The sequence below is a fragment of the Bombus vosnesenskii genome, unplaced genomic scaffold (genome assembly GCF_011952255.1).
Source record: "Bombus vosnesenskii isolate JDL3184/JDL3185 unplaced genomic scaffold, Bvos_JDL3184-5_v1.1 scf7180000013295, whole genome shotgun sequence".
Lineage (NCBI taxonomy): Eukaryota > Metazoa > Arthropoda > Insecta > Hymenoptera > Apidae > Bombus > Bombus vosnesenskii.
Genome location: NW_022882946.1, coordinates 2,473,626 through 2,485,755, shown reverse-complemented (window position 1 = coordinate 2,485,755; position 12,130 = coordinate 2,473,626). Strand labels below are relative to the sequence as shown.

Below are 12,130 nucleotides of genomic sequence, written 5' to 3'. Positions count from 1 at the left end.
ATAAATAAAATTCATACGAACTCAGTTCTAGCAATAGCTTAAGAACGAATTTAATATTTTACGATTTTAATAAGTTCAATTTGTCGTTTCTAACTTTTTCATTCGCAGTTTTCTTGTAACTTTTTAAAATGCGTCTTATAACTGAGTACGATGAAAAATCTTATAAATGTACTTATGACTTTCAATTTGAAATGTTAAATAATAAAAGTGGGTAATCCTGTGAAAATGTCTTTTCTCGGTACCAAGTTTGTTGGACTTCGTATATGTTATATGTAAGGCTGGGTAATATGCGGTTTGTACGAACCGTAAGACGATCGTCTACTTGTCCTCTACGACTTACCAACATCGAAATTCGACAAAATTGAAATTGAAACCCCCTTTGCTACATAATTATTTAATTTTAAATACATATGACTAGAGAACATTTTTACGTGCAAAAATGTTATAAGATTCAGTAACTTAACAAAAATTGTTCTGTTAAAGGGTATTACTACGAGTGGGTGAGTCCTCAAGAGCAAGGACCGCTGAAACCACTTGCAGGCAAGGCTGTTTGTCGCAAATGTCACTCTCGCTGCAAGAAGTGCACGGGATACGGTTTCCACGAGCACGTGTGCCAAGAATGTACAAAGTATAAGAGGGGTGAACAGTGCGAAGACGAGTGTCCCGCGGATCATTTCACGGATGCCGATACTCAACTTTGTATACCATGCTACAGCGAATGTCGAGGATGTTTTGGACCGGGCCCAAATCAATGTTACAAATGTCGAAACTACAAGATCTACATTGTAAGTGACATACTGATTTTCAGTAAACGCAAATTTTACAGAGTATAAATTTTTAATCCAATGAAAAAGAAGACTTGGATTTACGAAAATTCTATCAAATGTAAACTGGTCTTCGAATGTATCATCGAAGTCTACTTTCTCGTTCCAGGACGGAGATACAGACGGAAACACCACGTCTTTCAACTGCACGGAAACCTGTACTCCCGAATATCCGCACAAGATCTTCAATCCAGACAGTGAACCGTACTGTTCACTGGAAACTGTGGGTTTAGTAGAAAACGAACTTCAACCAGCTATCCTAGCAGGCGTTGCGATATTCGCTCTAGTGTTCCTCATAATAGCGGCCATAATCATGTACTTCTGGCGTGTACGAGCAAAAGCCAAAGAAAACACTGTGAAAATGACAATGGCTCTGACCGGCTTGGACGACAACGAACCTCTTCGTCCAACTGGCGTGAAACCAAATCTAGCGAAATTACGTATCATCAAAGAAGAAGAGATGAGAAAAGGTGGAATTCTAGGTTACGGTGCTTTCGGTAACGTTTATAAAGGAGTTTGGGTGCCAGAAGGGGAGAACGTGAAGATTCCAGTGGCTATAAAAGTCTTGCAAGGTAATGGTACAGGAGCGAATACCTCGAAGGAATTCCTCGACGAGGCTTACATCATGGCTAGCGTGGAGCATCCGAATCTACTTCAGTTGCTAGCTGTTTGCATGACGTCGCAAATGATGCTAGTGACCCAATTGATGCCTTTAGGCTGTTTGCTCGATTTCGTGCGCAGATTTAAGGACAAAATTGGCTCGAAAGCGTTGCTAAATTGGTGCACCCAGATTGCCAGAGGGATGGCTTATTTGGAAGAAAGAAGATTGGTTCATCGAGACCTTGCGGCTCGCAACGTTCTTGTGCAAACGCCTAACTGTGTCAAGATTACCGATTTCGGATTAGCCAAGCTATTGGACATCAACGAAGAACAATATAAAGCTGCCGGTGGAAAGATGCCGATCAAGTGGCTGGCCTTGGAATGCATTCAACATCGAGTTTTCACTCATAAATCGGATGTTTGGGCTTTCGGCGTGACCATTTGGGAGGTTCTTACCTATGGCGGGAGACCCTATGAGAATGTGCCTGCCCGAAACGTGCCAGAATTATTGGAAAAAGGCGAAAGGTTACCTCAACCGGCCATATGTACGATCGACGTGTATATGATTATGATTAAATGTTGGATGTTAGACGCTGAGTCAAGGCCTAGCTTCAAAGAACTGGCGGAAGACTTTGCGAAGATGTCTAGAGATCCTGGCCGATATCTTGCTATCAAGGGCGACAAATACATGAGGCTACCTTCGTATACACTGCAGGTTGGTAAAGTCCACTTAATGTTTTTTTACTTCATTCTTTGTATATAATACAGAAAGAGTCGATGTCATTCCAGAACACTTCTCTTTACTACAAAAATTTCCAAATGGACGCTTATTTCTAACTAATTATTGTTCGTCGTAACAAGGGCGGTAAATAATTGAGATTTTGTTGTTAGGACGAAAAGGAGATGATACGAAATCTTGCATCAGCCATGGACGGTCCTGAAGCCTTGGTAGACGCTGATGAGTATCTACAACCGAAATCAAGGGCTCCCATCCCACCAGGACTTTCAGCATCCAGTACTTCCGGCTCTCCGCCAAATACACCCATGAAAGCTTGCTGGCCCAATGGAAAACCCCTAGCCACCGATTCACCCACGCCTCAGAACCAACAAAACTTAGACAGAGAGTTGTTAAGGTATGGCGCTAATCACAGAAACGGAAATATATCGCACGAACCAGGAAACTCCGGTCAACACGGGCATTACGCGCCTGCGAATGGTCATTGCGGACACATCGTGGGCACGGACACTACTAGTTCGAGATATTGCTCGGACCCGTTGAAGATGATCGTTGTGAGAGGTGAGTTGATTACTCGACGAGTTTAAATAAATGGAATTTTACAATATGGTAGAACTAATATTTTGTAAAATAAAAAGAAATTTAAATGAATCGATGTCAAAGATTAATTTCATCTTTGTTTACTTAGATTGCGATGTGACAGACGACTGTTTCGACGGCGAAATAAATTCTGCGCATCAGCAGGCTCAAGTAGGTAATCTCAAGCTCGACTTGCCATTAGACGAAGATGATTATTTGATGCCATCGCCGCAATTGCCAACAAATACAACGCAATACATGGATCTCATAGGTGACTCCAAACCTACGGGTAAGCACGAAACACTTTCTCTAAATCACTTAAATAAAAACACTTATTCTTCCCAAACAATTATAATACGTTCATATATATCCGCGAAACAATTCTCAAGTTACATTATCGTTTCTAGAAATGGAACCAAAGCGAGTCAACAACGGTTACCGAAAGTATCCTGAATTTCTAACTATTCAAGGGAAAACGTCGTTAGATAATCCCGAGTATATAATGTCCCAAGACGAAGGACCATTAACCCCGCAAACTTTAGGTATTCCGACGCCTGATCTGGAAAAGGTTCTAACGAACGGAACATTTGGTTCTCAAGTGAGACAAAGGAGTTCGGAAGAAGAATCTGACCACGAATACTACAACGATTTCGATCGCCTGGAACGGGAATTGCAGCCGCTAAAACCCCTTAGGAAGAACGAGACGACCGTTTGATTCCTAAAACTTACATCGAATAAGGACTGTTCCGTTAAGGTTCCAAGTTAGAATCGGAAAGCCGGTGTCATTCGATCGTCCGTTGATCTCAAACGCAACGGGTGATAGCATGAACATAGAATGGCGGACGAGCCCGGCTCCTCGTATTCGAGGAAACTACACAGTGTACTTAGAAAAGACACTTCGCTGGAAAGTGCCGTGTTTGATTGTGATTAGACGTAAAACGTGTGAAACTGTGCTAATTTTCCTTCTTAACGAGTTGACTGTCGCGAACGAATAAAATATATGTCTCGCGCCTTATAAACTGTAAAATCGTTGTTGAGCGCGTGTACGATAAACAAGTAGTGCAAAGTTAATCTTAATGTGCCATTCACGGTGGCTTGTAAATAGAGAAAAAAAAGTACTGTCTACCATTTCTACAAGGCTACTAAAAGTTTAGGGAAACGACGTGCAGTAAATGGCATAAACAATTGTTACTTTCCTATCTCCGTCTTCGATTTCTAACGCTATCTTTGATGGCTCACTTTGATGGCTAACTTTGATGGCTCACTTTGATGGCTCACTTTGATGGTTCATCGTGTTCTTTTATTTTGTTGACTCGTTTTACGCATGTTTGTTAGAAACTTTTATATTAAAATGTCGAAGCACAGAGGATTATATGAAAGCGCGAAGGTGGACACGTATCTTTCAAAATTACCCGCTACTCTTGTCTTTTATTCCCTAAAACTGGAATTGTGCGTGTAAATTCAATTGGATCTCTATTTTATGCGATCGAGCACGTATCATAAGATGCACATCGGGGCCGTTCAGAAATTCGAGACACGTAACGAATATTCAGACCGCCTCGTGGCGCGGAACATCTGTGCGGTTCGCCCCTTGACTGTGATAAAAAACGTTCTGTTATTACTCGAGAACACTTAAAAAGAACATCTCAATCGTTTATCGATCTATCTTTGCTTCCCTTCTTCTTACATATCGCAGTAAGCTACGACAGTACAACGAATTGTCCTAATTTACTGCTTAAATGGTAATAAGTTTCCGAGTTGCAAGCGAAGATCGACCGGAATCCAGGGATTCGTTGAGGTAAAATCGAACGAAACACTTGAGAAGACAACGAAGGAAGATTTAGACGCTTGCCGTTTCCTAGGATTCTTGTCTCGCGGCTCTACTTAAATGTTTAACGATGCCCTATATTTTTTTATGCCATCGCCTTTTGTACATGGGACCAATGAAATTGGCCTCGGCCAGAGCGCACGGAAGTATCTCGATTTTTTATGTAGGAACGCGTCTGTGTAAATAGATTAGTGGTTAGCGCGTAAGATATTCTACATACGTAGAAAACGGAAAGTACTTGAGTAAACTAAGTAATCTGTATCTGTTTTTCTTTTCGAGTATAAAACGGACGAAAAAAGAAACGGACGTAGACGAAATAACTAAAAGCGCAGCGCCGGTATGCGAATTATACGGGGTTACGCTGTGCCGCGTAATCATAGGATTAGGACGTGCCATGTTATGTACAGGGAACGCGAGAGAGAAAAAAAAGAAATAAAAAATGATGAACACGTTTCATTGACAGGAAATTCGTGTTAAATCAAAATTTCGAAAATCGGAAAATGAATGATTCGAGGCAATGCGTTCGTTTAGCAGGAAAAGCGTGTATGAATGTGTACGAGACCCCGATCTCATTCGTGACGATACGAGTAATAAAATGAAATTTGTAACGAGTTTCTGTAATGAAATGGGACCGAGTTTCAGAAATAAAAATTGTCTAATCTAATATACGACATGTTTTTCACAACAATACAATTGCACGAATTTGTATCCTCGTTACACACAAAATGCATGCCTTTACCCTTAAGAATGATAAGCCAATACGTATCGTGTACATTGCGTTAATCGTTATTAATGGTTACGTTATTGATTTCTCATCTGTAATATATTATATGTGTAATGATTGCGTTGCCGAGCAGATCAACGTGTACCTCGAGAAACGTGTACACGTCCATTTTCGATACTCCCGCCGGAAAAAAAGGAAAAATGAGAAAACGTGTTTCTCCATATGCTTCTACCCATATTGTTCCCGTCTCTATGATTCCGTGTAAAACAAGTGTGAATTTGAAATTGTACAATACCGTTCGATAACCGGGATAAAATAGCTGCGAGAAATTGCATTTGCCATTCGGTTGTGGACATAGAACTTATAAAAGTTTATAATATCATTATATATCGTAAAGAAATTATTGTAATAAAAACCATCATCATTCTTACGAAACCCGACGATTTGTTCTCTTTCTTCATCCCGTTTGACAATGATACTGTCTCGAAAAAGCAATGAAAATGTTTTCAAATAAGACACGTGTAACTGTATTTTTATCTTTTGTGTTCTTATATTGTTATATGTTTAGCAAATTAATTATCTTAATTAATTATTTATTTGTCCATCAACAAGGAAACACGGATTCTGCTATGTAATAAGCGCTTTTATGATTCGACATAAATAAACGGAAGTGTATATCGTCGATATTTGCAATTGCTTTTATTTATCGAAAAAAAAGTCTTCATCAAATTCATTGGATTATTTATCGAAAATACACAACTTGCAACATAGAAACAATAAGTGATCCTTATCAGAGACATCTTTTCGACGATGATTCTATATTTAATGTCTACAATGAAGAATCAACAAACTTAACAGTCGGTGTTCCCGGTCCTGACTTACTCCAAAACTGTGTAGAAATTATGAAAAAAGTCACAGATCATCGCTTGGTAAAAACTTAATACATTACGTACTACATTACACGTTTTAATACGTTTTATTGTTAATATACAAATATTTTATTATTAATATACGTTAAAATATATTTCGTTGTAGAAAGAAGAAAAGAAAGAAGGAAAGTATTATCTGTTTCAATATGGCATCACAGCAGACTTATGGGAGTGTCGTGAAGAATTGGCGAAATTTTTGAGCAGACGTTACAGCGATCCTGTGAAGCGAGAAAATTTAATTTTAACATGCGGAGCTTCGCATGGCTTACAACGTTTATTAAATACCATTCTTTCACCAAACGGGATAATTTTTGTAGAAGAAGTTACTTACATGCCAGCATTAGATGCTTTCGGACAATTTCCATTAATGAAAATAGTCGCAGGTACAATCATAACGAGTTTATTTTCTTCTCGGTCGAATAATAATCAATGTCTGTATGTAAAATTATGTTTAAAAGGCGAAAATCATATTTTAGCATATCTAATCGGCATATTTAATCAGGCTGGTACCATCCTATAAATCTTTGGTCAAATGTGATGTCTTGATTAGAATAAAATTATATCGATTGAGACATATTTAATATTTTTTTTATTTGTCATCGATTGTTTTTTGTTAACTACGTAATAACATAAAAAGCTAAATAATGAAAAAATATTTCCAATATAATACCGATGAAGAACGATATGGTAGATTTAGATGAATTTGAAAAAATAATTATGGAAGAAAAATGCAATGGTAATTTTTTAACAAATGAGCAAAAAATATTCTGGGCTATGTTTTACACGATTCCCACTTTTCATAATCCGACTGGATCAACTTTACCACCTGGTAAGTTACAATTGATACGTCTTATCAAAATCTATTAAAAATTCCAGATGTGGCTTTAATCCTCCTCTTTTTAATAGAAAATTGTAAGCGTGTTGTTGAAATAGCAAGAAAAAGTTCTATATTAATAGCTTGTGACGATGTATATAATTTACTGTATTATGGAGACGGTTTACCGCCACATCGATTATTTTCCTATGATAAACAAACGGATCCTGAGTATGAAGCTGGCAATATTGTATCAAATGGATCGTTTTCAAAAATTTTTTCTCCCGCACTTCGCTTTGGATGGATTGAATGTAGTCCACGAATTGCTAAAATCTTTAAACTTTCGTAAATATGACACTTATTTTTTATTCTACTTTTTTCCATTTCATCAAGTATTAAACACAACAAGTATTAATTATGAAATTTAAACACAAAAAATTTCTAAAGATTTTTTAGCATGTACTGCTGTTTTAACTCTTATATGTAAATATTCTATGTAGAGGAATCTTGTGCAATGGTGGCGCAGTTAATCATTACGTTTCCGGTGTTGTTACAAGTTTACTACAGCTAAATCTTCAAGATAATTATCTCGATAAATTAACTCAAATATATAAGGTATATTTTCTAAACTAAACTGAAATATGTAAAATTATTGTTTTCTGTATAACATTGAAATATCCATCCTTCCACAATTACATTTATTAAGATATAAATTTATATAAATAATAACGAAAGGTATATTTAAAAATGTATGTAAAACACACAGCTAAAAAATAACTAAGTATATTTTACATAGGAACGGCTATCAATATTATGTAATGTATTGGACTACTATTTATCACGATGCTGTTCATATAAAAGACCAGAAGGTGGTTACTTTGTATGGATTCACCTTCCTTTAGGTAATATATTTTCATCTAAAATTTTCTATTATGATTATTATTATTATCATGAAGAAAATTTCTAATATATGAAAATATAATTTATTTGTAGAAATAAATGCCACCGATTTTATTCAATGGTGTCAGAAAAAATACAAAGTATCCGCCATACCAGGGATACTATTCTCATATTCAGGGAAATCTCATAATTATCTTCGACTTAGCATAAGTTTTCATAGAAAAGAAGTTTTAGAAACTGCTACAAAATCACTTTGCGAAGCTCTTCTAGACTATGTTAGAAAAAATATTAACTATAAATGAACTATACTATATAAATGGACTATAGTATGGCAATTTTCTAAGTCCAGTTATGTTAATGGTTAATCAATATTACAAAAAATATATTGTCCTGCATGTAGTAAAAAAATAGAATTATAAAATAGAACAGCGATGTCAACTTCTTATTTTTTATAGAAATACCATTTAATCGTCAATAATTTTATTTAGTTATTCCATATTAGTTTCAAGAAATTGTTATAAACATGATTTAAAATGATGCAATGATATAAAGTACATCAACAATATAGATGACAATAATGTTTACTACACTATGAATAGCATATGTTTACAACCATGCACTTGAAATTTTTATGATTCACCTAAAAGTTCTTTCTGTTTTGCTTTCAACAATTCTTCTGCTTTATCTACATATTGTTTTTGTAGAGCACTTATATAACTTTCAGCTTTAAATGTTAAATCTTTTGGTAAACCTTCTTTTTTTTTCAAGTTTCTAATATGTTCATTTCTTATATCACTAATAATATTTTTGCATTTAACAAAGTATTGTTTTGCTGTTTTTGCCAAACTTTCCCTATGTTCTTTTGTGACTCTATAAAATTTTATAACATTAATACTAGACAAAAACAACACAAATTATGCATTTAAGATTAACGGAACTTACTTAGGTAATGGAATATAAATTGTTGTACCATCTTGTTGTGGATTTAAATTCATATTCGATTTTGATAAAACTTCTAGAATATTTGGGATTATTTGTGGAAATGCAGATGCATTGAGCAATATCATATTAGGTTTCCGACTAATATCTACAAGCTCTTCAAGATTATGTTCTTCATCTTCGAATGTTATAGTCAACTCTTCAACAGCACCTACTCTTGTACGTACAGCTAAGTTTTTTACCATTTCATCTTTATATTTTTCAATTGCTCCATCAAATTGTGACATCATACGTTCTACCTTTACAATATCAGATATTTCATTAAGATTAACATGTACCACTGACTTTTTATTGCTAGGTCGGTCTTTATTTTTTAACAATATATTGCCAGTAAAAAACTTATTTATATTATACAATTTGGGTGAAAAATCATACAAATTAGTACGTGTATTTGTTGATCTAAATGACATTAAAACATTTCTGGAACCTCCCAAGTAATGTAAACATCTAGCATGTCTTGATATAATTTTCAATTCTATAATGCAAATTCTCAAAAAGCTCAAATTCATTATTGCTTGAATAGTTAATTAACGTTATGCTTTCATGCACTCTTCTCTGCTTATATACATATAACAATTTGCATTAATAATTAACAAGACAACAAAATTTCACTGTAGTCAATGCTGAAACTATTATTAAATACTAATACGACTTAGTAAGGTTAGAAACCAGTACACTGTACCATACACATAATAGGCAATTTTTTATAAAACTGTGATACTTTAAATTCAAATATTAAGGACTATACATAGTTGAAATGCGTCAACAATATTCTAGTGTATGTTATATGTATTATATTATATTAGTATATTTATATATATATTAGTATATATATTAGTATATTTTATAAAGAGTACAAATTTTTATTTAGCGTATGTTATTTTATATAATTTTATGCAAAATATATTAATATCAAATGTTCGTAGTATTGATATGTAGCAATAATACGATGAATATTACACTTAATTTTTATAGAATTTGGATATTATTCGTTTATATTATTTCATTACAATAAGCCTTAATTAGTTTGAGAACACTCTCCTAGAATGTATGTATACTTGTGTTGGCAATAAACTATTTTAAATAGAATTTTCAATTATGTTCAGTTTTCTTTCAATTATGTTAATATTGAAAATCCTTGAAATAATATTATCAGATGTTAGTAAATATTAACTTCATGAACTTTTTCATATATATTGATGTGAATTGAAATAAATTTTATTTCGTTTTACATAATGATCGGTTTTTATGTACATTTACTTCCGTTTGCTTATTTCTAATGTCTGTGTTTACTCCTAAATCGTCCTTCCTAGTACATTCGTTATTCGTTAGTTTTTTTTTGTACCTTATATGTTGTGATTGTATTAATTATAAAATAAATTTTATTTTCAACTACTCAATTGTGAACAAATCATGAAGATAAAAGCTGTACTTTCCCGGTCTATTAGATTTTCATTTGAACCTCTTTTTCTCGAATGTTTATCTATGATCGTGTAATCGGGACTTCCTGTACTTTGACTGGTACGTACTCAAGAATAATAATAATAATTGTTAAAGGAATAGGGAAGAGTGAAGTTCGTTTCGTGTTTAAAAGTTTGTGTATAAAGTGTATAATAGAATAAAGTGATTAATAGAATAAAGTATAAAGTAGAATAAAGTATAACAGTATAAAGTGATTAATAGAATTTGTACAACACATAGAGTTACTATTGTAATCAATTTATCGTTAAATGGTAATTATTCTTGATTAAATATATTATATTATAAATTTGAATATATTTTTATTGAAAAATACTTCACCCTTTCTAGATATATATAAATTTTTACAGCATGTTTAGATTTAGTAATTTTCTTTCTTTTACAGACAACAACATATAGTAAATAAAAAAGTGATACATTAATGTTACTGATTGGAGAGAATTATAATATAGATACAAATTGTTAAGAATAGGATAGATAAATTTGCAACAATCTATAATGGACAAAACACCAGTATCTATTTTACATGAAATAATGGCGAAAAATCTAGTAACGCCTAATTATGAGCTTATACATGACGGGGGAGGCACACATATAAATACTTTTACATATCGGGTAACGTGTGAAGGTCTTACTGCTACTGGTATTGGACGTTCTAAAAAGGATGCAAAGCATGAAGCTGCAAAGGCAATGTTAGAAGCTATTGCAGCACATAGAGGTTATCTACAATTACCAGCATCGCCAGCACAATCTTCTGTAAGAACCCCTTTACCACCAACAATTCCTGAGGTAAAAAGAACTCCACCAGATGAACCATTTATTAATGCAGTTGGTGCTTTACAAGTAAGTTATGTTTATTTACCTCTACTTTGTATCGGTACAATAATATTTATGTGCATATTATTGTAGGATTTATGTATTGAAAACAATTTACAAGAACCTAAGTATAATCAAATTAATGAGGTTGGGCCTCCACACGCAAAAATTTTTAGTATTCAATGTACAGTAACAACTTTTAAAGAAATTGGTATTGCAAGGACAAAAAAGCAAGCTAAACAGGAGGCTGCTAAAAAGATGTTAGATAAAATAAATGAATTGACAAATGGCTTACACATCGGAACTAATAAAGAATTAGACGAAAGGAAAGATTATAGTCAAATTGCTAAAGCTCGATATCCTGCACTTTCAAGGTTACCCGCATCTAGAAAAATTAACTTAGGTGTTAAGATATCAGAGTATCATTTACAGTTTAAGAATTTGTTTGATACTGAAATGCAGAAAGAACTAACTGAAAAATTAACATCTATTATTCCACAAAATGAAAATTATATTTCTGAAGAACTTGTAGAAGATCTGCTAAACAAATTACAAGATGTCTTGGCAATCATAGGGTTAGATATAACAACTTCAGTATTCCCTTCAATTACAGAGAAGATTGTTGTAACTATGAGAATAGATACATCTCCTAGTATTGTTGAATTTGCAGTAGGAGCTACAAAAGCAGGCGCTGAAATGCATACAATAATAAAATTGATTAAAACTTTGATACTTCTTTTAAAATAAGGATAGAATAACTATACATAAAATAAATAAATTTCAAAATATTTGTGTCAAAGAATATGTTTATATTGGAAGAATAATCGTGTAATTTTTTTTTAATATATTGTAATATCTTAAAGTTAGATATCAGCTAAGCTTATTATATCAATTAAACAATT

General features: G+C 33.7%; 4 protein-coding genes across 8 annotated transcripts in view; 3 read left to right on the top strand and 1 right to left on the bottom strand.

The window, feature by feature from the left end:
• Positions 1-3,867, top strand: part of LOC117233351 (epidermal growth factor receptor) — a 170,580-nt gene extending 166,713 nt beyond the window's left edge. For all 4 annotated transcript variants that reach the window (XM_033493563.1, XM_033493562.1, XM_033493560.1 and 1 more), the window contains 5 exons: positions 484-785; positions 934-2,139; positions 2,316-2,721; positions 2,849-3,028; positions 3,147-3,867. In XM_033493563.1, coding sequence (XP_033349454.1) covers positions 484-785; positions 934-2,139; positions 2,316-2,721; positions 2,849-3,028; positions 3,147-3,454 — 2,402 coding nt within the window. In that variant the 3' untranslated portion in view covers positions 3,455-3,867. The remainder of the gene's footprint in view (positions 1-483; positions 786-933; positions 2,140-2,315; positions 2,722-2,848; positions 3,029-3,146) is intronic.
• A 223-nt stretch (positions 3,868-4,090) lies between these two features.
• LOC117233253 (uncharacterized protein YER152C-like) lies at positions 4,091-8,518 on the top strand. Its single transcript, XM_033493380.1, has 8 exons — positions 4,091-4,126; positions 5,963-6,220; positions 6,327-6,603; positions 6,918-7,049; positions 7,127-7,379; positions 7,535-7,649; positions 7,831-7,936; positions 8,028-8,518. Exons 1-8 carry the CDS (start codon positions 4,091-4,093, stop codon positions 8,234-8,236), a joined length of 1,386 nt encoding a protein of 461 aa, XP_033349271.1. The 3' UTR covers positions 8,237-8,518.
• LOC117233353 (ribosome-recycling factor, mitochondrial) lies at positions 8,408-9,687 on the bottom strand. The gene is made up of 2 exons (XM_033493566.1): positions 8,877-9,687; positions 8,408-8,804 (listed from the first exon to the last, which is right to left on the bottom strand). The coding sequence occupies exons 1-2, from the start codon at positions 9,440-9,442 to the stop codon at positions 8,564-8,566; spliced, it is 807 nt and encodes a 268-aa protein (XP_033349457.1). The 5' UTR covers positions 9,443-9,687; the 3' UTR covers positions 8,408-8,563.
• Positions 9,688-10,201: 514 nt separating this feature from the next.
• On the top strand, positions 10,202-12,091 carry LOC117233352 (interferon-inducible double-stranded RNA-dependent protein kinase activator A-like). 2 transcript variants are annotated; one of them, XM_033493565.1, is made up of 3 exons: positions 10,202-10,454; positions 10,798-11,255; positions 11,322-12,091. In XM_033493565.1, the coding sequence occupies exons 2-3, from the start codon at positions 10,911-10,913 to the stop codon at positions 11,973-11,975; spliced, it is 999 nt and encodes a 332-aa protein (XP_033349456.1). In that variant the 5' UTR covers positions 10,202-10,454; positions 10,798-10,910; the 3' UTR covers positions 11,976-12,091. The 2 variants fall into 2 exon arrangements, with proteins under 2 accessions (XP_033349456.1, XP_033349455.1); XM_033493564.1 differs by having other exon boundaries at positions 10,202-10,666.
• Positions 12,092-12,130: the final 39 nt, after the last annotated feature.